Source organism: Chiloscyllium plagiosum, unplaced genomic scaffold, assembly GCF_037043375.1.
Source record: "Chiloscyllium plagiosum isolate Xiang-an unplaced genomic scaffold, Cpla_swu_hap1 HiC_scaffold_24, whole genome shotgun sequence".
NCBI lineage: Eukaryota > Metazoa > Chordata > Chondrichthyes > Orectolobiformes > Hemiscylliidae > Chiloscyllium > Chiloscyllium plagiosum.
The window spans coordinates 8,951,230-8,979,038 of record NW_028270162.1 but is presented as its reverse complement, the minus strand read 5'-3'; the positions used below and the strand labels follow the sequence as shown (position 1 = coordinate 8,979,038).

Here is a 27,809-nt window from a genome sequence, read left to right as displayed (position 1 = left end):
TGACTATTAAAGATCGGATAGTCTTTAGAAAATAACATGAATTTATTTTGCCTATTTTAGAGTAAGGAGAAGCTGTTTCTGATTTTTGGGTGCCCAGCTCTGGTTGCTAGGGAGGCCATATTGGACTGAGGTAAGGTGGGTAAAAAATCAAGCGCGAAAGTAAAAAACGAGAGACTGATCTTTTATTGTTTCTCATCTATAATCTGAAGCCATCGTCCCTTAAAATGGCAGATGAGAGAGTAAGTATTGGCATGCAGTTGAAGTTCACGCAGTCTACTTTTCATCTAAGTTGATATTTATGTTGGATTTAACGTCTAACGGGGTTTTTGAAGTATTCAAAGTCATCACGATTCTGATTTTTTTTTGTTGCGGGGGCTGGGGGAGGGTGTGAGCAATGGATCCGCTAGAGCCGGCGGCTGGCATTTTATTCCTGAATCCAAAGATAGAAACCGTGAGTTGTAGATGGCGAGGTGCCGTCGTTCGAATCGGTAGTTAAAGATTTAAGAAATGAAGAGAGAAGGGTAACCTCAATTTGTGAAATGTTGTATTTTTGTCCGTTTTCAATTTAAAATTTGTATGTTTTCGTTTGCTTCGAGGCCTTACACTCGGAGTAAAATTCACCCCGTGGTCCAGCAGTGGCCTAGATGGAGATGATTCATTCATTATAAAATGACCCTTTTTTTCCTCGATGTGGCTTTATCAAAGTGATTTAATTTTGCACTTTCCATTAGTTAATCTCAGTTACGATCGATATATTGTGGAAGGCTTGGTTTATAATAAAATCGCTGCAGTTAATGACCTTATAGCCAGTCGGATCAGTACGAGATAACCTCTCTCCCATAATCCATTATTTCAGGCACACCACCGCATTCCTTAAGACAACATTTGATGTTGACAATGACAGGGTTACTGAAAATCTTCCTCCCCAGTCACTATGACTAACTTTTCTGGTTTTCAAATGGTTATTATTACAAAATTAAACAAAAACACGTCATTTCAGATCGACTTTGCATGTGAATGTTTAAAATTGTTTTGCTGCGATCCATGTGACAGGTGTTTTATTTTGTGTGTGATAGTCAAGAGTTTTCGTAGCTGTATGAATTCAATTCTATGGAGTTGGTGGTCTTCCTTAATTTTCTTTGTTACATCTTTTTTATTCCACGCTATTGAAATGAGTCGAGGCTAATTCCTACAGTCTTGCACAATAGTTTGGCTGCTCAAACTTTTAAATTAAAATGACCAGCTCAGGAAGCTTCCATGGGGAGAAAGTTATTGTCACAACATGATGGTCTTTCTTCAGAGCTATTCTATTTGGCATGCATTTCAATTATTGAAGTAAATGCTTAATGTCTGATGTTTGTATCTGAAATGAATTGAATGTTTACAGTGCATTCCATTTCATAGTGGATTCACAAGCTTATAAAAAGAAAAAAAAAGCATCCCTGCTTGAGTTGTTCATGACTCATATGGGAACTGAAAACATTAAGAGTCTTGTGAGTTTGAGTTTAAGCACGTTGAATGTTTTAAGTATGACACAATGATGTCTATGGGGAGCAGATTTTGTACCTTGCTCATGATGTTCCTGTTGACCTGGGAGGGGTTGTGTGCTGAAATTTCTCCACCTAAAATTACTCTCCTCTTCCCCTTCCCCTCTGCAAAAAAAACTTGTCTAATCTTTTGAATAGCTAAAAGATTGTAATCAGTAGATTTAAAGTAAATTAGTGACTGTGTCATTACCAGAGAGGAGCTGGCATTCCATGTGCTTTCTAATTCTCCCATTCAGGTCATCTTTGATCAGGGTTTTGTTTGTAAATGTTTTCCACTTGTTTCAGCTGACCTCAGTGTTTTTTTGCTAATGGCTGGAGAGACTGATCAGCATTTCAAAATAGTACACAGGGCATTTAACCTTGCTAATCAAAACCAGTCAAAATGGCACACAATCTATATTACAGATATTGAATTTAATAACTCTTCTCTAGTGACATCTTGATAAACACAAACAAAATGTAACTCCAGCCAATTCAGTGAAGTTTGAGCTTTGTATTTTATTTAATTTTTCATTTCTGACTTTGGAGATGTTGCTTTCTTCTTGGGATACGGTGCCATGATTTTTTAACCCTTCAGGAAATCTTCCAAGCGGCCACTGTTTTAACAGTAAGTATTAGTTATGCTTGGATATATATACCAGCCAAACATGTTCCTTTCGATGACTACGATGACAACCATCTGATGGAGCGGTGCTCCAAAAGCTATTGCTTCCAAATAAACCTATTGGACTATTACCTGGTATTGAGATTTTTAAAACTTTGTCCACCCAAGTCTAACACTGGCACCTCAAAGTCATGATGAATATATATGCCCACTTCTATCCATCTTCCAAAAAGTCAGAGGTGAGGCTTGGCCAGTGAGAAATGGACGATGATTTAGAATTGCAAAAATAAGTTGGATGTGAGGCCAATCTGAAGCAGGAATATAAAACTCTGTAATAATTGCAAGAAAGGGGAAGAGATTTTCATGTGCCTGCACATACTGTATCTCATTTTGTGTGAAGTTTAAAAATTAGTGTTTCCATGCTGAAATAGTTTGTATTCATTCCAAGCATACAGTAGGGTGTTCTTGCTTGTTTATTATGCCTTACAAATATAACGTGCACCTGCATTCTAAATCTACAACTTTGTTTTACAATTCCTGTATAGGCCAATAATTTTTTTAAATATTTGAATTCCCCAATGACCAATGTAAAGGAATTGCACAATAATTTTTTTACAATAACAAATCAACTAAAGCAACACTACTTGATAGGGAAATAATGCTCTAAACTACAAAAAATATGTTCCCTGTCAGCATTTATAACACATTTATACCACGTAGGAAATTACCACAGTCTTTCCCAGTTTTTCTCTCTTTTGCTGAATTTTACAATCTATTGTCAATGAAAACTGCTTCCCAGAAATCCAAAATCCAGCATGGTTCACATCAATTACTTCTTTCCCACACTAGGATGAATCTTTCAGATATTTTGGATTTCTGCTGGCTCCTCTTTTCAGGTAGCCGATCAGCTACCATTAGTAGCCTGGTAGTTACTGCAAAACAGTTTTTCTCCGCTGTTCTCGAACATTCTTGTTTCATTCTATCTCATTGTGTCTGTCTTCCATTTCAAAGTGTCTTGAGAAAGTCTGCAACAACAAGAGCATCTGCTTCTGTCTTTTATTTTCAGGTGTTAAACCTGGTATGTGCTTTTGAACACAACGTGACCTTTGGTCTCTGGTTTCTGTGGTAACCAAACCACACTGGCTTGTTGAGCAGAACCTGTACTAGATCACATGATTCTTCACTTTTCTAACAGCTGTCACATAGCTGTGAATTCAACATTATTTGTAATCTTGTATAACAGACAAAGTGCCTGTAAATTGTCTATGAATGTTTTAATCATTTTTCCTTTAAGGCTTAATGTACTAGTTATTAAATAAGATACATTAGCTTGAAAAAAATGCTTCTCACATGCACATGGTTTGTCTTTCCTCAGGAAATAGGAGACCATGACACTTCTGTAGAGAATGTGACTGAAGATTCCAACCACGACCCTCATTTTGAACCAATAGTTTCTCTTCCTGAGCAAGAGGTAAAAACATTGGAAGAAGATGAGGAAGAACTTTTCAGAATGTAAGTAATATGTGGTGTAGTACTTGCAGTACCCCTGCTGATAATTCTGTTTTACTTATAGGCAAGTAAGTTGTAGACTAATGGTGACTTTCTACATCTTAAGCTTGGTATTCTCCAATATGATTCTGAATTTGCCTGTGTCTAACTTGATCAGATATTCCTTTGTCTTAACTGGTTTTTGGTCTTCCAATATTTCTCAATCCTGCTGTGACTTAGTTTGTCTAGAAATGTGCATACATGTTTTTGTATCTCCCCTCAAGCTCTTAGAGTCATACAACATGGAAACAGCCCCTTCAGTCCAACCAGTCCAGTCCGAACATAATCCCAAACTAAACTAGTCACATCCTTCGGCTCCTGGCCCATATCCCTCCAAACCTTTCCTATGCACATATCTATCCAAATGTCTTTAAAACATCCACCACTTTCTCAGGAAGTTCAATCCATATGGGAACCACCCTCTTTGTTTAAAAACAAAAAAATTGCCACTTCCTCCAAATCAAACGGGTAGCCGTTGGCGCCCACATGGGACTGAGCTATGCCTGCCTGTTTGTTGGATATGTGGAACAGTCCATCTTCCATAGTTACACCGGCACCACCACCACACCCCCGTTCCTCCGCTACATCGATGACTGAATTGGCGCCGCCTCGTGCTCCCACAAGGAGCTTGAACAGTTCATCAGCTTTACCATTATCTTCCACCCCGACCTCATTCACCTGGACCATCTCGGCAACCTCCCTCCCCTTCCTGGACCTCTCCATCACCATCTCTGGTGACTGACTAACCACAGGCATATTTTACAAGCCCACCAATTCCCACAGCTACCTAGACTACACCACCTTCCACCGTACCTCCTGTAAAAATGCCATCCCTTATTCCCAATTCCTCTGCCTTCATCTCATCTGTTCCCAGGGTGACCAATTTCACCTCGAACTCCCAGGTGGCCGCCTCCTTCCACAACTGCAACTTCCCTACCCACGTGGTTGACGATGCCTTCCTCACCTTCCACCCCACCAACTTCCGCATACAACATATCATCTTGCACCGCTACCAAACAGACCCCATCATCAGAGATATATTTCCTTCCCCACCCGTATCAGTGTTCTGAAAAGACCATTCCCTCCGCGACATCTTTGTCAGGGCAACACCCCCCATGAGCCCAAATTCTGGCTCAGGTTTTGGAGCACAGGTTTCCAGGGGAAACATCCAGCTTAGAAGATGGAGAGAGGATGGTGAAGGAGTTTGGAATGTAAATAAAAACAGAAATGCATCTTCGGGTGAGAAGGATTATAGAGACTTGGAGGAGTAAGGCTTTGGGGTGAGGACCTTTTGAACACTTAAGATGAGAATTTTAAATTTGGTGGACCGGGCGATTAATGTAGATTAGTGGGCATGGGGTGATGGGTGAATGGCACTTGTGCAAGTTTGGATGGTCTCCAAGCTTATGAAAAAGTAGTTCAGAGAGTGTTGGGTTAGGATAGTCTGGTAATTAAAACCAACATTGACAGGGGATTTCTCCAATAGCTGGACTGATACAAGGCCAATATCTGGGCGGCACGGTGGCACAGTGGTTAGCACTGCTGCCTCACAGCGCCAGAGACCCGGGTTCAATTCCTGCCTCAGGTGACTGACTGTGTGGAGTTTGCACATTCTCCCCGTGTCTGCGTGGGTTTCCTCCGGGTGCTCCGGTTTCCTCCCACAGTCCAAAAATGTGCAGGTTAGGTGAATTGGCTGCGCTAAAAATTGCCCGTAGTGTTAGGTGAAGGGGTAAATGTAGGGGAATGGGTTTGGGTGGGTGCGCTTCGGCGGGTCGGTGTGGACTTGTTGGGCCGAAGGGCCTGTTTCCACACTGTAAGTAATCTAATCTAATTTCAGACTATAACAAATTTTAAGAAGAATTTTTATTCCCTTTAAAGAGGTATTCACCTCTTTTTCCAAAGTTCAGATGAAAGGAGACCAAAGTCCTCATGAATGTATAGGGACCCAGTGTCATAATGGTGCCTGCTCATCCTGTGTTTTTTTTTCTTCATTGTCTAATCAATGAACTGATAAACAGATCAGAATTATTTTCCTGAGAACTGCTGTAAACACTGTAATCAAGTCAAAAACTACATTAAGACTACACCAGTTTCGTGGGCTATTGCTGCTTAATTTATTGCAGAGTCATAGAGATGTACAGCACGGAAACTGTCTAATCCGTCCATGCCAACCAGTTATCCCAACCCAATCTAGTCCCACCTGCCAGCATCTGGCCCATATCCCTCCAAATCCTTCCTATTCATATACCCATCCAAATGTCTTTTAAATAGTGCAATTGTACCAGCCTCCACCACTTCCTCTGGCAGCTCATTCCACACGTGTACCACCCTCTGCGTGAAAGGTTGTCCCTTAGGTCTCTTTTATATCTTTCCCCTCTCACCGTAAACCTATGCCTTCTAGATCTAGACTTCCCCCAACCCAGGGAAAAGACTTTGTCTACTTCTCCTATCCATGCCTCTCATAATTTTGTAAATGCCTATAAGCTCACCCCTCAGCCTCCAAGGAGAACAGCCCTAGCCTGTCCAGCCTCTTCCTATAGCTCAAATCCTCCAACCTTGGCAACATCCTTGTAAATCTTTTCTGAACCCTTTCAAGTTTCACAATATCTTTCCGATAGGAAGGAGACCAAAACTGCACACCATATTCCAACGGTGGCCTGATGTTTTTCACTGTTCCTGAAACTTCTGCAGACCAACTAGGATTGGAATAACCAGCAACTTGAATTGCCTTTTTCAGGGAAGAGGAGAGAGATTGGTCTTTGTAATGCATGTCCCTTATGGCAAATGGTTAGTGCAATTTTGCCTGATTTTAGATGGTTGTCAGGGATAAATGAAGTATATCTCATGGTAGACCAATATCTTCTGTGCTTGGTGGGATTTGTTTCTGCCAGGAAAGCAAACACATAAGTTGATGTGACTTTTGCCCACTATGGTTGGTACTTTTTAAGTTGCTTATTTCCTGCCTAAGTACAGTATAACAGCCCTGAATTTGTTTCCATTAAGAATTCCATGTATTCATTATAAGCTTGTTTTTCAGATAACCCATAACATAAGGGCTGTATCTTTTCATTCATTGGCCCATAGTGTATTAAAGGTGGTCAGATATGGTTACATTGAGGTAGTGTTCACATGTTTCCCCAATGTGCTGTTGGAACAAAAACAACTTGCCTCCCTTTTTTTTAACGGGATTATTTCTTAAATTATGTGTACATTTTTGTTTGCTTTTTGGGGAATCTTTTGTGCTGGGGACCCTGGTCTTCCAAATCCTTTTCACTTAATATTTTTAACTTTCTGCACTCCACTCCAGATGAAAAGATAATATGCTGATTTACTTGACCACTTAGTTTGTATCCTTCTAAACAAGGTATAAGATAGATCATGGCCTAATCATGTTTTTGTTTTACTAGGCGTGCAAAGCTATTTAGATACGCATCAGAAAATGACCCTCCTGAGTGGAAAGAACGAGGAACTGGAGATGTGAAGTTGCTGAAGCATAAGGAAAGGGGAACAATTCGCCTTTTGATGAGGAGAGATAAAACTCTCAAAATCTGTGCAAACCACTATCGTAGGTCTCTCCTTCCTATATTGTTGTCAAATACTTTGTAGATTTGCCTGCAATTGTTGTTGATCATGTTAGCTGCTTCTTTTGGGAATATTCTTACTTTAAATGATTATATAAGTTAGAGGCTCCCAATGTTTTTGCTTCTGAAGGTTATTTTTAAACAAAAAAGAAACCCTTTGGATAACCATGTTTTCTCTGTCAAAACTAGTTATTCACTTAAACAAGTATATTTTTGTTTACGACTTGACCACTATTATCTGGAATTCCACTTCTTCAGCTGAGATTCTGTTTTCTGCACAATCTGGAAAGAAATTCTCACAAGGTTTTTAATTTTTTTACGCATGTGCTCTATAAATATATTGGATGCAACTCCATTACTGTAATCGCAACTTTTTTTTGAGGGTGTAATCAGATGCTCAGGAGTCAGTGCAAAGAAAGCATTAAGGTACTGATAATATTGCCAATTGATTTGATACACAGTCTTGTCATTGAAGAAACAAATGAAGCTTTCAGTCACAGTACTATCCCTGTGGCACCACTTCTTGGTACTGTTTGCCTTGCTCTTCCTTACCTTCTAGGGTATTTTTCCTCTTCTGCCCAGCCAACCCTACATTTATCTAAACACCAGTCTCCACAGGAACTGACTTGCTTTCTCTTGTCTTATACTTGCCCTCATTGGGCTGAATCCTTTCTTTGACAAGGAACCCCAGCCATTACTTCTCCAAACTCAGATTCCAATTGGTCAGTTGTGATGTGAGGCTTTTTCCTGTACATTCTCTGGTGCTTTTTGGCAGGCAGCTTGAAACTTTACCTCAGGCACACAGCTGAGAATCGCTGGTGCAAACATGTGATCGACTCCTGGGTATGCAAGATAATCTTTGAGTTACATTATTTGACACACTGTTTTGGATTATCTTTTGGAATGATCAAATATTGCTCTTTTTTAAATAACTCTGGTTTGCTGCTTCATTTTCTCATGAAAAAGTAATCATGTTCCTTTATTGTTAGCATTGTCGAGCTACTGGGTAATCGGAAAATGAGACTTTATATATCTTGCCATTGGGGATACCTTGATATTTTTGGTAATCTGTGCTGTGGTCAATTGAAATAAATTGAAACTGTCTTCCAGGACATGTTTAAGCTGTAGAAGTCAACCTCCATTGTTCTGCCCCTCCTATCAATTTTTTTAAAAAAATAATTCCTATTTCTAGCTTCCAATAGTGGAATGAAGTAAATGCAAAATTTTCACTTTCCAGCTCACTTTGCACTCTCCTTTCCAGATTCTTCATCTATTTTGCTAACAGTTGGAGTAGACTTGCAATGTTGGAAATATTTTTCAACCAGACTTAAGGTTACCTATGTGATGATTAAGATTGAAGTTATTGTTGACTTCTGAATCCCACACAAGCAACAGAACATGGATTGTAAAAGTTATTACATTGGGCTGAGTTGATCAAATATGTTCTGTCTTGCATACTTCAGGAAAATCTTGGCTTTTACTTGAAAGTTTCCCAAAACTTTCACTGTGAATCAGTAAGTGCATTAAACTACTGAGGCAAGCTTCCAATCTGTCTGATTGCCCTGGGCAAGCTAAGGGCCAGCATTTTGATTCCAGTTGCTTTCTCCTAGTTGGTGATTTTGCTTAAAATGTACATGAGACCAGCAGATTGGCCAAGAAATTAAATAACCAAATCAGTGCAAATTGTCCTGATTTGTGCAAAGAATGGATAGAAACAAAGGCATCTGTACCTGTTAGAAGAAGTCACCACCTTGAAAATGAAAGAGAAAGGAACACTTGAAGGAATAACAAATATAATTTGTTTTTTAATCGCTTCTGAGATTTTGAAAACGTTAACTAAAAATGTAAAACAGAAATTGAAGCCTATTTCTCCAGTATGATTGATTTTTGCATTAAACACATTAAAGCAAACTTATTCAATTTGTTAAGCAGCTGGCCCAATTAAAATACATGCAATGCTGTTTATATAATAAGTAAATGGCACTTGTTTATTTTGAGCAAAACACAATTTTTGGGCTTTTTTCTTCTTTCCAGTTTCACCTTCAATGGAGCTAAGGCCTAATGTAGGCAGTGACCGGGCATGGGTCTGGAGTGCACCTGCTGATTTTGCTGATGAAGAACCCAAACCTGAACTTTTGGCAATCCGATTCTTAAATAAAGAAAGTAAGTATTGGAGTAGAAGTAGTCTTATCTGTAATTATGACTTTTAATGTAACAACCCAAATTAAATTATCCACATAACTTAGATTAAGTGGACTAATGTTCATTCTACGGTTGGATGTTGTGTCCTAATTTATTAGTTGTAATTAACTTAGACCATTCAAGTTAAAATTTGGACTCACTTATGAGAGACTGCACAGATTATAGCATTTATTATTTGTTCCTTTTTTTTTGTTTGTGTACTTGGAACAATTTAAAGTTTTAATTTTTCTGTTTTGGCAAAAGACCTGTTCAAGTAATATTCCCTCAAGATTGCTGAATATGCTTTGGGCACCTCCTGCCAAAAGACTTTATTTATATTTCGGCTGACAAAGTCTACACACACAGCACTGATGATTTCACAGGCAGAAATGCAATCCAATGAACAAGTGTTCTTCTGGTGCCTTTTCTTTTTGGTACTTTGTCCCTTTTTGCATTCCAACTCCAAACTTGCTTCCCTTTAACGAGGTAAAAACAATGACTGCAGATGCTGGAAACCAGATTCTGGATTAGTGGTGCTGGAAGAGCACAGCAGTTCAGGCAGCATCCAAGGAGCAGCGAAATCGACGTTTCGGTCAAAAGCCCTTCATCAGGAATAAAGGCAGAGGGTCTGAAGCATGGACAGATAAGCTAGAGGAGGATGGGGGTGGGGAGAAAGTAGCATAGAATACAATAGGCGAGTGGGAGAGGGAATGAAGGTGATAGGTCAGGAAGGAGAGGGTGGAGTGGATAGGTGGAAAAGGAGATAGGCAGGTAGGACAAGTCCGGACAAGTCATGGGGACAGTGCTGAGCTGGAAGTTTGGAACTAGGGTGAGGTGGGGAAAGGGGAAATGAGGAAACTATTGAAGTCCACATTGATGCCCTGGGGTTGAAGTGTTCAGAGGCGGAAGATGAGGCGTTCTTCTTCCAGGCATCTGGTGGTGAGGGAGCGGCGATGAAGGAGGCCCAGGACCTCCATGTCCTCGGCAGAGTGGGAGGGGGGAGTTGAAATGTTGGGCCACGGGGCGGTGTGGTTGATTGGTGCGGTGTCCTGGAGATATTCCCTAAAGTGCTCTGCTAGGAGGCGCCCAGTGTCTGCAATGTAGAGGAGACCGCATCGGGAGCAACGGATACAATAAATGATATTAGTGGATGTGCAGGTAAAACTTTGAAGGATGCGGAAGGCTCCTTTAGGGCCTTGGATAGAGGTGAGGGAGGAGGTGTGTGCGCAGGTTTTACAGTTCCTGCGGTGGCAGGGGAAGGTGCCAGGATGGGAGGGTGAGTTGTAGGGGGGCGTGAACCTGACCAGGTAGTCACGGAGGGAACGGTCTTTGCGGAAGACGGAAAGGGGTGGGGAGGGAAATATATCCCTGGTGGTGGGGTCTTTTTGGAGGTGGCGGAAATGTCGGCGGATGATTTGGTTTATGCGAAGAATGGTAGGGTGGAAGGTGAGCACCAGGGGCGTTCTCTCCTTGTTACGGTTGGAGGGATGTGGTCTGAGGGCGGAGGTGCGGGATGTGGACGAGATGCGTTGGAGGGCATCTTTAACCACATGGAAAGGGAAATTGTGGTCTCTAAAGAAGGAGGCCATCTGGTGTGTTCTGTGGTGGAACTGGTCCTCCTGGGAGCAGATCCGGCGGAAGCGAAGGAATTGGGAATACTGGATGGCATTTTTGCAAGAGGTAGGGTGGGAAGACGTGTAATCCAGGTAGCTGTGGGAGTCGGTGGGTTTGTAAAAAATGTCAGTGTCAAGTCGGTCATTAATGGAGATAGAGAGGTCCAGGAACGGGAGGGAGGTGTCAGAGATGGTCCAGGTAAATTTAAGGTCAGGGTGGAATATGTTGGTGAAGTTGATGAATTGCTCAATCTCCTCACGGGAGCACGAGGTGGCACCAATGCAGTCATCAATGTAGCGGAGGAAGAGGTGGGGTGTGGTGTCGGTGTAATTACGGAAGATAACTGTTCTCTGTAGCCAACAAAGAGACAGGCATAGCTTGGGCCCATACTTGTGCCCATGGCTACCCCTTTGGTCTGGAGGAAATGGGAGGATTCGAAGGAGAAATTGTTAAGGGTGAGGACCAGTTCGGCCAAACTAATGAGTGTCGGTGGAAGGGTACTGTTGGGGACGTCTGGAGAGGAAAAAAACAGAGGGCTTGGAGGCCCTGGTCATGGCAGATGGAGGTGTAGAGGGATTGGATATCCATGGTGAAGATGAGGCTTTGGAGGCCGGGGAAACAGAAGTCTTGGAGGAGGTGGAGGGCGTGGGTGGTGTCTCGAACGTATGTGGGGAGTTCCTCGACTAGGGGGGATAGGACAGTGTCGAGGTAGGTAGAGATGAGTTCAGTGGGGCAGGAGCATGCTGAGACAATGGGTCGGCCAGGGTGGTCAGGCTTGTGGATCTTGGGAAGGAGGTAGAACCGGGCAGTGCGGGGTTCTCGGACTATGAGGTTGGAAGCTGTGGGTGGGAGATCTCCTGAGGTGATGAGGTTCTGTATGGTCTGGGAGATGATGGTTTGGTGATGGAGGGTGGGGTCATGGTTGAGGTGGCAGTAGGAAGAGGTGTCCTCGAGTTAGCGTTTAGCTTCAGCGGTGTAGAGGTATGCCTGTCTCTTTGTTGGCTACGTAGAACAGTTGATCTTCCCTACCCAGCTATGCCTGTCTCTTTGTTGGCTATGTAGAACAGTTGATCTTTCGTAATTACACTGGCACCACTCCCCACCTCTTCCTCCGCTACATTGATGACTGCATTGGCGCCACCTCGTGCTCCCGCGAGGAAGTTGAGTAATTCATTAACTTCACCAACGCATTACACGTGACCTTAAATTTACCTGGACCATCTCTGACACCTCCCTCCCCTTCCTGGACCTCTCCATCTCCATTAATGACGACCGACTTGACACTGACATTTTTTACAAACCCACCGACTCCCACAGCTACCTGCATTACACCTCTTCCCACCCTACCTCTTGCAAAAATGCCATCCATTATTCCCAATTCCTCCGCCATATCTGCTCCCAGGAGGACCGGTTCCACCACAGAACACACCAGATGGCCTCCTTCTTTAGAGACCACAATTTCCCTTCCCACGTGGTTAAAGATGCCCTCCAACGCATCTCGTCCACATCCCGCACCTCTGCCCTCAGACCCCACCCCTCCAACCGTAACAAGGACAGAACGCCCCAGGTGCTCACCTTCCACCCTACCAACCTTCACATAAACCAAATCATTCGCCGACATTTCCGCCACCTCCAAAAAGACCCCACCACCAGGGATATATTTCCCTCCCCACCCCTTTCCGCCTTCCACAAAGACCGTTCCCTCCGTGACTACCTGGTCAGGTTCACGCCCCCCCTACAACCCACCCTCCCATCCTGGCACCTTCCCCTGCCACCGCAGGAACTGTAAAACCTGCGCACACACCTCCTCCCTCACTTCTCTCCAAGGCCCTAAAGGAGCCTTCCGCATCCTTCAAAGTTTTACCTGCACTTCCACTAATATCATTTATTGTATCCGTTGCTCCCGATGCGGTCTCCTCTACATTGGAGAGACTGGGCGCCTCCTAACAGAGCACTTTAGGGAATATCTCCAGGACACCGCACCAATCAACCACACCGCCCCGTGGCCCAACATTTCAACTCCCCCCTCCCACTCTGCCGAGGACATGGAGGTCCTGGGCCTCCTTCACCGCCGCTCCCTCACCACCAGATGCCTGGAAGAAGAATGCCTCGACTTCCGCCTCTGAATACTTCAACCCCAGAGCATCAATGTGGACTTCAACAGTTTCCTCATTTCCCCTTCCCCTACCTCACCCTAGTTCCAAACCTCCAGCTCAGTACTGTCCCCATGACTTGTCCAGACTTGACCTACCTGCCTATCTCCTTTTACCACCTATCCACTCCACCCTCTCCTTCCTGACCTATCACCTTCATCCCCTCCCCCACCTGCCTATTGTACTCCATGCTACTTTCTCCCCACCCCCACCCTCCTCTAGCTTATCTGTCCACGCTTCAGGCCCTTTGCCTTTATTCCCGATGAAGGGCTTTTGCCCGAAACATTGATTTTACTGCTCCTTGGATGCTGCCTGAACTGCTGTGCTCTTCCAGCACCACTAATCCAGAATTCCTTCCCTTTAATCTCACTTATAATGGGAAATTTCAGAGTATTGAGTACTGCAGTTGGGAGGTCATGTTGCAGCTATACAGGACATTGGTTAGGCCACTGTTGGTATATTGTGTGCAATTCTGGTGTCCTTCCTGTTGGAAAGATGTTGTGAAACTTGAAAGAGTTCAGAAAAGATTTACAAGGATTTTGCCTGGGTTGTAGGATTTGAGCTCTAGGAAGAGGCTGAACAGGCTGGGGCTGTTTTCTCTGGAGCATCGGAGGGTGACCTTATAGAGGTTTACAAAATCATGAGGGGCATGGATAGGATAAATAGACAAAGTCTTTTCCCTGGGATCAGGGAGTCTAGAACTAGAGGGCATAGATTTAAGGTGAGAGGGGAAAGATATAAAAGAGACCTAAGAGGTAACGTTTTCACGCAGAGGGTGGTATGTGTATGGAATGAGCTGCCAGAGGAAGTGGTGGAGGCTGGTACAATTACAATGTTTAAAAGGCATTTGGATAGATATATGAATAAGAAGGGTTTGGAGGGATATCGGCCGGGTGCTGGCAGGTGGGACTAGATTATCTGGTGGCAGGTGGGATATCTCGTCGGCATGGACAGGTTGGACCGAAGGGTCTGTTTCCGTGCTGTACATCTCTATCATCTGCACACATACTGTCGAAGATCAAATAGTTTATTAAAGATGACGTTTCAAATTACATTGAAAATTTGTGCAAACTCTGCCAATGGAAAAAATTTGTAAAACTTGACATTTACCTGTGATAGCATGATATTTCATCTTTTACAGTAACATTGGATTCAGTGTCCTTTACTGATACTAAGCTGTGTCTCAGTCAGACAGTTTGAATACAAATCCACTGGGTGGCAGTGTAAGAATGAAAGACATATAGGATCAAAATGTGAATAAAATATAAATGTGTAGAATTAAAAATCAGGGGAAACAGTAAAACAGTGTTTTACTGAACCATTTCAACAAAATTAAAGTCTATATATTTGCCACATAAAACATGCATAGTTAAGCTTCTGATTCTAGCGTTGAATTATCAACCTGTAGATGGAGAGTTTAAATCCTGTCATGACTGATTATGATTTAATTAACAAATTTGGTAACTCATGGGTTTGCACCAGAAAGTTTAGGTGTTCATAAAAGCACATCTGTGTTCACCAATTTCCTTCAGGAAAGGGAGTCTTTCTTTGCCTGGCCTGAGCAACACTTGTTTTTGGATCTGGATTTTGTGGTTGACAGTTGGTAATCTTGGGCAACTCTGGGTGAGTAAGAAGATCTTCTAGGAGAAAGTGAGGACTGCAGATGCTGGAGATCAGAGCTGAAAATGTGTTGCTGGAAAAGCGCAGCAGGTCAGGCAGCATCCAAGGAGGAGGAGAATCGACGTTTTGGGTATGAGCCCTTATTCAGAATTCCAGCAACACATTTTCAGCTGAGTAAGAAAATACCAGGTTGCACTTTCCACCACTGAAAACAAACGATTTCTTAAATTCTTGGTGGTAGCCTTCTATCTCCTAAAGATGATTGCTGTGCTCAGCTTTGTTGAGCATTACCTCGTGTAACCCAAGAAGGTATTGTGGCAGTCATTGCTGAAGAAGAAGAGTGGCCATAAATTGGCCACAAAAGGGATAATCATTGCCCAATTACACTAATGTCAATCTCAGAATTTCCAAAGAGCATCTTAAACAATTAATTTAAATTCATCACTACATCTGCAATGTGCAAATGAGAAACACAACACAATAAATGAAGATTATTACCAGTTGCAACTTCAGAGTCAAAGTATATATAGTTCCTGCTGCTTATGCCTTGGCGGTGATAAATATATCTTAACTCATAATTTCTTCTATATCATCTAAAATTACCTACACATTTTCAGTTACACTCCATTCAAGGAGAAAGCCCTAACTAGAAAGATCTAGTTATAATATCATTACTTTCATGTCTATTGAAGAAAGAAAATTTGAATCTGTGTTTATGGAACAGCGTGCTGAAATTGTGAAACATTTTCCAAGAGCAGTCAAATGTCAGTTCTGAATAGCTTTCTCGCTTAATTTAGTATATGCAGCATATTTAGTAGGTGTAACAAATCTTAAGCTAACCCCCTCAAGCCATAGATTTAGGAGTCACTGTCAAACACAGTACTCGATCATTACTGAATATTGTATTGCACATGATATTGTTCATTGCAGGCAAATGGCACAAATGCACACACAAAGATGTGACAATTGTATCCCAAAATAATACTTTTCCAAAATGTTCCAAGAGCCTGGACCACACTAATTCCTGTTTAAAATATACCTTAATAAAATCCAACTGAAATTGGTTTTGACAAACTGACTGGAGAAGGCAAAAGGCTGGTATCAGTTTGTCGAAAGCTCCCACTGCAATTAAACCGTCAGAATAGCCTTTTGGAAAGTGACCTCTCAACCACTGGCAGGTGATTGTAATTAAGTATGTCCATTTTCCCCAAGTAGTTCCCAGTCTTCTGCATGTGCCTCACTCTCACTCTCACTCTCCTCCTCCTTCCCCCCTCTTGGACTACAGCAATCTTTTCTTTTGACCTTGCCTATCTCTGGGCCTCCGACCTTGCTGCATGTAAAAAATAAAGCTTGGTCCTAACTCTTAATGCATTATTATGGAAGAATGGTATAACATGAGAGAATATAATTTCTTCAATTACTAGATTGCAATAAGCTTTGATATTGATCAGATTCTACCAGATTTCAATAACCGTGTGATGTACTACTTCTGTATCCAGGAAATTCACCGTTACTCATAATAGTGGCATTACTGTGGTACATTAAGTAGATATTTGCACACGTGAAGTGTGTGCCATTCTCTGGATGATTGCTTTCCCTATGTATTGGAATATATTTTGTTTCAATGAAGAAACTCTAACTGAAGTATCAATGATTTTCATTTCCTTTTTAGATGCACAAAAGTTTAAGGTAAAATTTGAAGAATGCAAGGAGAAGATGAAACTACAAGGTGAATGTTTATTAATTCTGACATGCAACATATTTGAAATATTTTATATTTACAAGTAGGGGTCTGCTCAGTTTGCAATCTTCAGCAATTTCACAGAAAATGTGAAATGTGAACCTCGATTATCCAAACAAGATGGGCGGGCACTATTTCGTTTGGATAATTGATTATTCGGTTAATTGATTTAAAGGCCTTTCCTCTGGGGCTCGGAGTTTTTAAAGTCTGCTCCCTGTTCAGGAGACTGCAGAAGCAGACAGCACCAAACACCACCCCCCGCCTAACCCAACCATCCAACACCGCCCGCTCCCAACCCTGTCCAACAACATACACTCCTCCACACACTGCTTCTCCTCTCTCCCACCCACCCCCACCCCATGTCTTTGATGTAATGTTTCTATGGAGACCTCGGGATCTCCTTCGGAAAATCCGATTTTCGGATAATTGGTATTCAGATAATCGAGGTTCCTCTGTATTCATGAAAGTTACTGTTTTGAAACTTGCCTTCCAGTGATACATTTGCTTCCTCCTTTGTGATAATTAAATCCAGTTGGTCGCTGTTTGGATATATGTGCATATACTTCAGTATTGGTAACATCAGTTTGGTTATGTTTATTTCAACACTAGTTAAAATGACCTCCAGTGATAAATGGGAAAAAATTTCAGTTCACGGTCATGTGATGCAGTTTCCAGCAGGAATCTTGCATGTTGCTCCAGCAAATAATTTACAAAACAAATCTTGACTGATTGTCTTGTTGATTCAGAATTTCTGTATAAAATACATTGTGGAAGCTCCTGACCAGAACAGAAAGCAAGTTGTGGAGACTTCCATGTTTAAAGGGGCAGTGGAACAGAATGAAACATGTTAGATAGTGGAGGCTATCACTTCTGCTGACATTCCCTTTTGGGAGGGGAAATATGGATGGTCCAAAACTAAGGAAGTACTTCAGTTAGCACAGCTGCAAAATGCTGGTTATGTTCTACATGTGACCAAACTTAACCAGAATTATTTACCAGAAGAAGTTGCTTCACATGTCTAGTCTGTTAAATCTGCACTGCTGGAATGTGATTCCATTTCAGTCATGGTCAAAGAGGCAACAGATGCACAAGATAACTATATACTCCACATTTTTATTTGTAGCTGGAAATACAACAAAGGGCCCTAGACTTCTAATGTAGACAATTGAGCTTGAGTTTGAATTTTTCAACAGAAGCATATTAACAATAAAACTGTTGTAAATTGTACCTTAGAATTCAAAATAGTCTCTGCATTTATTTCTAACAATATGATGTATATGAACAAAGCTTATTCTGATGTGCTGCAAGAAATTGTGTCAAATGCAATTCATGCTCTCTGCAATACAGACATTGGCTATTGATGTCTGGTGCACAGGCTTCTCTGATGTTGGTATCTTGGTTTTCTTAAAGAAAACATTTAAACACTGTTTATGCCATAAATTATAACATTTGGAGGCAGTCGGCGGTCAGTGACATTTTATCTACAACAGTGCTGCTTCCACTAGAATCGATGATTGATTAATTGATTGATTGAGTTGGAGCTCATGGCTTACTGCAGTTAGTCATAGTCATAGAACATAGAACGTTACAGTGCAGTGCATGCCCTTTGGCCCTTGATGTTGCACCACCCTGTGAAATTAAAAACACTACCTAGGTTACTGGATTAATAGTCTGACAGTAATACCACAAGGCCATCCCATCCTGGCTTCGTGTAAAGATTTACATTGCTATCAGAAAGTTGTCTGACAAGCTTGAAATCATTCTAGACACACAGTCCTTAAACTGTGTTCTCTAAAACATAGTGACATTGATGACCATGTGAAATTTGTAGCTGAGGATTGGTGCTGCAATGATTGTCAGGTTGCCAAGCAGAAAACTGCTGTAGACAAGTGTTTTAGTCAATTGCAGCAAAACTAAATCAATACCATGGAGTATGATCAGTTGAAACCGCCTTAGTTTAAAAGTCTGTTGTCTACATTTAGTTTAGAACAGTTTGGATTTTTGATCTGAGTCAACTTGTCTATGGTTTGCCACCCCCAATTTAATTTAAACAATACCAGGTTGGCTGAAAAAGCATGAGGGTAAATATGCAGCTTTCATGATCTTTATCAAAGAAGGCCAGATGATGTTAAAATTAACTGAGGTTTTGGACTCTGTTTCCAATCAGTTTTGTCATCTCCATAAGTTGGCAAACCACTGTCTTACAATTACAGTTAATTGTGTGATTCAGAATATGCTACCTCAATATGCAGTCATGTATTTGTACCCCAGTATAACATGCTGTCATTTGAAACTGCTGGTGGATGTAGCAAGCTACCATTGCACAAACAAATGCCCGTTTTATGAAAGTAAGCATAATTTGTTTTTAAGGTTTTGTAATAATGTATTATGATGTACTTGGTCTATTTTTTTTTTAAATGTGTGAAAAATAAGAATTTTGCCACCTATACCACAACAGGCGCATGAGAACTTCTGAATTTTTTTCCCCAATTTGAGTAGGTCTGTACTTAAAAGCAATATTGTTTGAAATTTGAGAAACTAATAATGAAGAACATTTGGTTAAATTTTTATTTTGTTTATTTGTTCATACTGTACAAGCATCAGTGGCAAGGCCAGCATTTATTACTCATCCCTATTTTTCCCTGACAAATTATGCTGCTTTTTTTTTAACTACAGGTTGCTCCCTTATAATGCGTGTTTTGTGAATGCGAATTCAGTTGAATGCAATTGACTGATTTGGGACAGTGTTTCTAAAGTGTGAACTTTCAAAGCATGTTGGTTATACTGTGATACCCACCCCATTAGTTTAAATGGTGCTGCTATTACACAGTATTTTCTTATAACACGGGATTCCATGAGAATGGAACTACCACATTATAGCAGAACTGACTGTACTGCAGACCGGGTGGGGGGGTCAAAACACTCAGTCAGATAAAGAGTCATCGGACTTGAAACATTAACTCTGCCTTCTTCCCACAGATGATGCCAGACCTGAGTTTCAGCTGCAATTCCTGTTTTTGACTTAGATTTTGATATCTGGTCTAATGTCAAACAGCTCTATCCAGTCTTGTACTTTAGGTGCTGAATTACTGTTTGATCCATTTGTGCAGTGTATCATGTGAAGTACCTTTTGCACTTAATAAGTGCAAAAATGCAACTTTACATTGAGAAAATTACTCTTGTTTGTATCTTTGACAACGGTAAATCTGATCTTTAAGCATGTAAAGAATAGTGTTAAAGTATTCAAATAGGCCAATCCGGAGGTTCACATAATTTGACTGCAGAGGAGCAAAGCATGTTTAAAGTTTTTATAAGATGTGTTGTCTTGTGTCCAATATTTAAATTGTTGTTGTATTTGCAAGGGAGGAGTGATCTTTCTTCTTTCTTTCTTTGCATTCTAAGGTTAAGGAGAATTTGATCTAGAGAAAATGTGGAGATTAACTTTGCAGTTTGGGATACTTTCTGCATATTATCTTTAATCAGCAATTTTCTTTAATTGCTAATTGTTAAGTTAAACAAAAAACTGTTTCTAATGAGAATTTTTTTTCTGTCCTCAAAATATGCTGAAGCATTTTACAGCCCAGTGACTGTTTGTATTAATGTACTTTCAGGATGTGGACATCACTAGCTGGGCCAGCATTATTGCCCATTTGATTGAAATATACAATCCTTACAATGTGGAAGCAGGCTGTTCGGCCCATCGAGTCCATACTGAAGCTCCGATGAGCACCTCACCCAGACCCAGCCCAGCCTGCCCTAATACCCTGCACTTCCCATTGTTAATTCATCTAGCATGCACGTCCCTAGAGACTATGGGCAATTTAGCATGGCCTAAGCACCGAACCTGCACATCTTTGGACTGGAGAAGGAAACCAGAACACCCAGAGGAAACCCACACAGACATTTGGAGAATGTGTGGAGTTTGCACGGGTTGTCCCTCAAAGTTGAAATCAAACCCAGGTTCCTGGTGCTGTGAGGCAGCAATGCTAACCACTGAGCCAACATGCCACTCACACACTTAATTACTGTTAAGCAATTGGTGTTGGTGAACAGCTCCTTAAAATGTCAGAATACCTGTCCAAATTATAACTGGTTTGAAATAGTCATAGAGATGTACAGCATGGAAACAGACCCTGCGGTCCAACCTGTCCATGCCGATCAAATATCCCAACCCAATCTAGTCCCACTTGCCAGCACCCGGCCCATATCCCTCCAAACTTTTCCTATTCATATACCCATCCAAATGCCTCTTAAATGTTGCAATTGTACCAGCCTCCACCACATCCTCTGGCAGCTCATTCCACACATGTACTACCCTCTGCGTGAAAACATTGCCCCTTAGGTTCCTTTTATATCTTTCCCCTCTCACCCTAAACCTTTGTCCTCTAGTTCTGGACTCCCCCACCGCAGGGAAAAGACTTCGTCTTTTCTATCTTCTTCTATCCATGCCCCTCATAATTTTGTAAACGTCTATAAGCTCACCCCTCAGCCTCCAACGCTCCAGGGACAACAGCCCCAGCCTGTTCAGCCTCTCCCTTTAGCTCAAATCCTCCAACCCTGGCAACATCCTTGTAAATCTTTTCTGAACCCTTTCAAGTTTCACAATATCTTTTTGACAGGAAGGAGACCAGAATTGCACGCAGTATTCCAACAGTGGTCTAACCAATGTACTGTACAGCCGCAACATGACCTTCCAACTGCTGTACTCAATACTCTTGACCAATGAAGGAAAGCATACCAAACGTCGTCTTCAATATCCTATCTACCTGCAACTCCACTTTCAAGGAACTATGAACCTCAAAGTTTGTGTGAAGATTTGTAGCTCGGGTGCTCGTTGTTGTGGTTCTGTTCGCCGAGCTGGAAGTTTTGTTGCAAACGTTTCGTCTCCTGGCTAGGCGACATCATCAGTGCTTGGGAGCCTCCTGCGAAGCGCTTCTTTGATGTTTCCTCCGGTGTTTATAGTGGTCTGTCCCTGCCACTTCCGGTTGTCAGTTTCAGCTGTCCGCTGTAGTAGTTGGTATATTGGGTCCAGGTCGATGTGTTTGTTGATGGAGTTTGTGGATGAATGCCATGCCTCTAGGAATTCCCTGGCTGTTCTCTGTCTGGCTTGCCCTATGATAGTAGTGTTCCAGTCGAATTCATGTTGCTTGTTGTCTGCGTGTGTGGCTACTAAGGATAGCTGGTCGTGTCGTTTCGTGGCTAGTTGATGTTCATGTATGCGGATTGTTAGCTGTCTTCCTGTTTGTCCTATATAGTGTTCGCTCACCAGAACGAAGGACCCGATACCCAACATGAGCAAAACTAATGTAGTGTGCAAAATACCATGCAAGGACTGCACAAAACACTATATAGGACAAACAGGAAGACAGCTAACAATCCGCATACATGAACATCAACTAGCCACGAAACGACACGACCAGCTATCCTTAGCCACACACGCAGACAACAAGCAACATGAATTCGAATGGGACAACACTACTATCATAGGGCAAGCCAGACAGAACAGCCAGGGAATTCCTAGAGACATGGCATTCATTCACAAACTCCAACAAACACATCGACCTGGACCCAATATACCAACCCCTACAGCGGACAGCTGAAACTGACAACTGGAAGCGGCAGGGACAGACCACTATAAACACCGGAGGAAACATCAAAGAAGCGCTTCGCAGGAGGCTCCCAAGCACTGATGATGTCGCCTAGCCAGGGGACGAAACGTTTGCAACAAAAACTTCCAGCTCGGCGAACAGAACCACAACAACTATGAACCTGCACTCCAAAGGTCTCTTTGTTCAGCAACATTCCCTAGTACCTTACCATTAAGTGTATAAGTGCTGCTAAGATTTGCTTTCCCAAAGTGCAGCACCTCACATTTATCTAAATAAACTCCATCTGCCACTTCTCAGCCCATCTGATCAATATCCTGTTGTAATCTGAGGTAACCTTCTTCGCTGTCCACTACACCTCCAATTTTGGTGTCACCTGCAAACTTACTAACTATATCCCTAATGCTCACATCCAAATCATTTATATCAACGATGAAAAGTAGAGTACCCAGCACCGATCCTTGTGGCACTCCACAGGTCACAGGCCTCCAGTCTGAAAAACCACCCTCCACCACCACCCTCTGTCTTGTACCTTTGAGCCAGTTCTGTATCCAAATGGCTAGTTCTCCCTGTACTCCGTGAGATCTAACCTTGCTAACCAGTCTCCCATGGGGCACCTTGTCAAATGCCTTACTGAAGTCCATATAGATCACATCAACCACTCCGACCTCAGCAATACTCATCGTTACTCCTTCAATCAAGTTTGTGAGACATGATTTCCCATGCACAAAGCCATATTGACTATCCCTAATAAGTCCTTGCCTTTCCAAATACATGTACATCCTGTCCTTCGGGTTTCCCTCCAACAACTTGCCCACACCGACATCAGTCTCACTGGTCTATAGTTGCCTCGCTTGTCCTTACCACCCTTCTTAAACAGTGGCACCACGTTAGGCAACCTCCAGTCTTCTGGCACCTCACCTGTGACTATCGATGATCAAATATCTCAGCAAGAGGCCCAGCAATCACTTCCCTAGCTTCCCACGAAGTTCCCGGGTACACCTGATCATGTCTTGGGGATTGATCCACCTTTATGCGTTCCAAGACATCCAGCATTTCCTCTCTGTAATATGGACATTTTTCAAGATGTCACTATCTATTTCCCTACATTCGACATCTTCCATGTCCATTTCCACAGTAAGTAACTGGTGCAAAATCCTCGTTTAGTATCTCCCCCATTTTCTGCGGCTTCACACAAAGGCTGCCTTGCTGATCTTTGAGGGGCCCTATTCTTTCCCCAGTTACCCTTTTGTCCTTAAATGTATTTGTAAAAACCCTTTGGATTCTCCTTACCTCTATTTGCCAAAGCTATCTCATGTTCCCTTTTTGCTCTCCTGATTTCCCTCTGAGTATATTCTTACTGCCTTTTATACTCCAGGATGCACTCAATCTATCCTGTCTATACCTGACATGTGCTTCCTTCTTCTTAACAAAACCCTCAATTTTTTTTTAGTTATCCAGCATTCCCTACACTACCAGCCTTTCCTATCACCCTAACTGGAATATCCTGTCTCTGGGCGCTCGTAACCTCATTTCTGAAGGCTTCCCATTTTCCAGCCGTCCCTTTACCTGCAAACATCTGCCTCCTTTCAGCTTTCGAAAGTTCTTGTCTAATACCGTCAAAATTGGCCTTTCTCCAATTTAGAACTTCAACTTTTAGATCTGGTCTATCCTTTTCCATCATTATTTTAAATCTAATAGAATTATGGTCACTGGCCCCAAAGTGCTCCCCCACTGACACCTCAGTCACCTGCCCTGCCTTATTTCCCAAGAGTAGGTCAAGTTTTGCACCTTCTCTAGTAGGTACATCCACATACTGAATCAGAAACTTCTCGTACACACCTAACAAATTCCTCTCCATCTAAACCCTTAACACTATGGCAGTCCCATTCTTTGTTTGGAAAATTAAAATCCCTACCATAACTACCCTATTATTCTTACAGATAGCTGAGATCTCCTTACAAATTTGTTTCTCAATTTCCCTCTGACTATTAGGGAATCTATAATACCATCCCAATAAGGTGATCATCCCTTCCTTATTTCTCAGTTCAACCCACATAACCTCCCTGGATATATTTCTGGGAATATCCTCCTCAGCACAGCTGTAATGCTATCCCTTATCAAAAACTCCAATCCCTCCTCCTCTCTTGTCTCCCTTTCTGTCCTTCCTGCGTTTGTATCCTGGAACATTAAGCTGCCAGTCCTGTCCTAGTCCCATGTTCCTAACCATGTCCTAAGTTCATCTGCCTTCCCTGTTAGGCCCCTTGCATTGAAGTGAATGCAGTTTAATTTATCAGTCCTACCTTGTTCTCTGCTTTGTCCCTGCCTGCCCTGACTGATTTGCTTCTGTTCTCAACTGTATCAGTCTCTTTGCTTACTATCTCCCTGGAACCTTCTCTCTCTTCCCCCACCCCCACCCTTCCAACCTTACTATCCTCCCAAGCAGCTCTAGCAAAACTCCCTGCCAGTATGTTAGTCCCCTTCCAATTTAGGTGCAATCTGTTCATCTTGTACAGGTCACTTCTACCCCAAAAGAGAATCCAATGATCCAAAAATGTGAATCCTTCTCCCATATACCAGCTCCTCATCTGCCCTATCCTCCTATTCCTGCTCTCTCTAGCTCATAGCACCAGGAGTAATCCAGATATTAATACTCTTGAGGACCTCCTTTTTAAATTCCTGCCTAACTCTCTGTAATCTCCCTTCACAATCTCAACCTTTCCTCTTCCTATGTCACTGGTTCCAATGTAGACAATGACCTCCTGCTGGCCCCCCTCCTCCTTGAGAACATTCTGCACCCTTTCCTTGATCTTGGCACCAGGGAAGCAAAAACCATTCTGATTTTTCGCTGTCTGTACTTCTGACTAGAGAGTCCCCTAACACAGTTGATCTCTTGGAATCCAACGTATCCCTCATTGCATTAGAGCCGGTCTCAATACCACAATCTTGGCTGTTTGTGCTACGTTCCCCTGAGAATTCATCATCCCCTACATTTTCCAAAACAGCATACTTGTTTGAAATGGGGATAGCCACAGAAGACACCTGCACTAACTGCAAATTTCTCTTACCCCTCCTTATTGCCTCTAACTGTCTCTCCAACTGATCCATTCGATCTGATGGGGTTCGCAACCAATGGCATTTATTGCAGATATAATCTGCAGTAACCCATAAACTCTCCTTAAACTCCCAAGTCCGACAAGAAGAGCATATCACTCTACTAAAGACCAGTTTTTGCTCCTTCACAATCTACAGACCCAGAAAATAAAACCATGTTATTCCTCTGCAAAACACTGCTCCAGGTTAAATTAATAGTTATGACTTATATTTTAAGTTTAATCAAGAGACCTATCTCAAAAAACATAATCACGAAAGAACCCACTCTACTCACTACTGCAGACTTTTTGTAGGCCACACTTAAAATATCCACTTGTCTGTTTCTGTGCTGTGACCTCTCCCAAACAGATTCCTCCAAGACATTTAATACAACTGAACGGCTTGCCAAGTTTATTTCACAGGGCACTAAACCATATTCCATGTGGCTCTGAAGCCACTTGTAGGTCAGTTCAGGTGAAGACAATAGGTTTGTGTTCCTGAATGTTAGTGAACCTGTTGGGTTGTTAATAACAATTCACTAGTTCCTAATTACTATTTACTGATACTGTTTATTCTACATTTATTTAATTAAATTAGTCTAAATTTCTCCAACTACCATGGTGGGCTTTGAATTCTCACCCTGATTGTTATTCCCGTGACAATCACCATGGCAAAATTTACTTCTGAAATACAGTCAGTTCTGCTGTAACACTAAAAATCACACACTACCAGGTTATAGTCTTAACAGGTTTAATTGAAAGCACTAGCTTTCAGTCCAACACCGGCATCTCTAAATCATAACTGCTATAATGCGGTAGTTCTGTTTTCATATCTCATTATAACCAATACATGCTTTAAAAGTTTGTGCTATAGAAACAGCGTCCCTAATTCGTCAATCGTGGTATATCGAATTCACGTTAATGCATATTTCATTATCTATATAGTCGCTGTAGTAGAGGAAAATGTGATGGCTAATTTACACACTAGAAGGTCCCGTGTCTAAAGATGAGAGAATTGGCCACATAGTTGGTTTTATTTGTTTTAACTGAGGAACCACTATTAGTCAGGTACCAGGAGATTTCCCATTTTTATTTTTAAATAGCATTTATTCATGGAACTCTTTCACTCATTTCCCTATCTGTTTCTATCAGGTGACAGTGAAAGTGCAAATAAGGTTGCTGAAAAGCTAGAGGAACTATCTGTTAAGGAGGATAAAAAAGAATCCACCAAAGAGGAAGAATCCAAGAAGAAAGAAGTGACTAGTGAAAAAACTGAAGAGAATTAAGATAATCCTCGTCCTTGTTTTCCTTTCCCTTTTTTTTTACAGCAGACTGTAATGAACTGGGTTTGGACACAGATGAGCCATTTTCTAGGCTTTTGCCCTGTGGTCCGAAATTGTTATGAAGATGTAGTACCTTCACAGAATGTCATTCCGCGGTCATCAACTCCCATAAATGTGCTCATGTATTCCTTTTGAAACTTTTAGGAATGTTATCTGCCTTATCTATTTACAGTCTTCTGAGAGAATAATTTAATTCTGTTACTTTAATTCCTGAAAATTGGTGATTATAACTTGCTTTACTGTGTATGACGACCATTTTTTAATTTTGTTTTCTGTGAATAAGACTCCAAATGCCAGAGTTCCCACATTGGGTAGGACATGGTTTATAACTAAATTAAATTCAGTTAAGTTATATATGAGAAAAGTTAGTCCATCTTTTTTATATTTTTTTCCCTATAGTTTCTGGATCAGTTAAGTATGACACCAAGTTGGAAGATTGAATTTTTTGAGTTTTTAGAAGAAATTTTATTGAAGGTTCCCCTCCCACTGTCTAATTTGATTAGATTAGTAATTTACAGATTGCACGAGAAAGACTTCTGGTAAGTTCATTGCAGGCTTAAGTGAAGTTTTATTTGAAAGCTGTTGGACCTTGCAGATGAGGAAGAGACAACATTTCTGTTGTAAGTTTGTTATGCTTGGTTAAAATATCCTGTTGCGGAAAGTCAAGCAGATTTGATATAGTGTCAATTTACCAATCTTGTCTCCTGTCCTTTTTGGAGCTTCCTCAAACAATTGTACACCAGTACAGGTCCACATACATTGCTGTCAAATCATATGTAAGATCTTGTACTGAAGCTGAATACTGTCTATGATGACACCAACATGATGCATGTGAAGAGAGATGGTGATAGTTTCACAGTGGGCCATTTTGATTTTCTGCTGGCTGCAGCTGTACGACTCGTACATAGCAATACCAATATTTGTAGCAGTGTGACATTTGGCATGTACACAATTAGTTACACTGACATTACAGAAAAATTCAGTGAAATTGAGAGAGAAAACTTACCAGGTTTGCATATGCTTACCACGGACCACAAACATTTGTGATAATCTAGTTTTGTGTTGGAGTGAACAAAACATCTGGATCTAGCGTTTTGTAAATGGGAAACTTATAAAACGGAACTGTTGAAAATTGATGGGTCTCGTTAGGAAATTTGCAATAAAGAGTTTTGCAAGCGG

General features: G+C 41.7%; 1 protein-coding gene across 2 annotated transcripts; it reads left to right on the top strand.

Annotated features, from left to right (window-relative positions):
* The first annotated feature begins 86 nt into the window (after positions 1 to 86).
* On the top strand, positions 87 to 27,809 carry ranbp1 (RAN binding protein 1). 2 transcript variants are annotated; one of them, XM_043715427.2, is made up of 6 exons: positions 87 to 239; positions 3,527 to 3,663; positions 7,107 to 7,264; positions 9,315 to 9,443; positions 16,521 to 16,577; positions 26,440 to 27,809. In XM_043715427.2, exons 1-6 carry the CDS (start codon positions 225 to 227, stop codon positions 26,571 to 26,573), a joined length of 630 nt encoding a protein of 209 aa, XP_043571362.1. In that variant the 5' UTR covers positions 87 to 224; the 3' UTR covers positions 26,574 to 27,809. The 2 variants fall into 2 exon arrangements, with proteins under 2 accessions (XP_043571362.1, XP_043571361.1); XM_043715426.2 differs by lacking the exon at positions 87 to 239 and adding an exon at positions 380 to 451.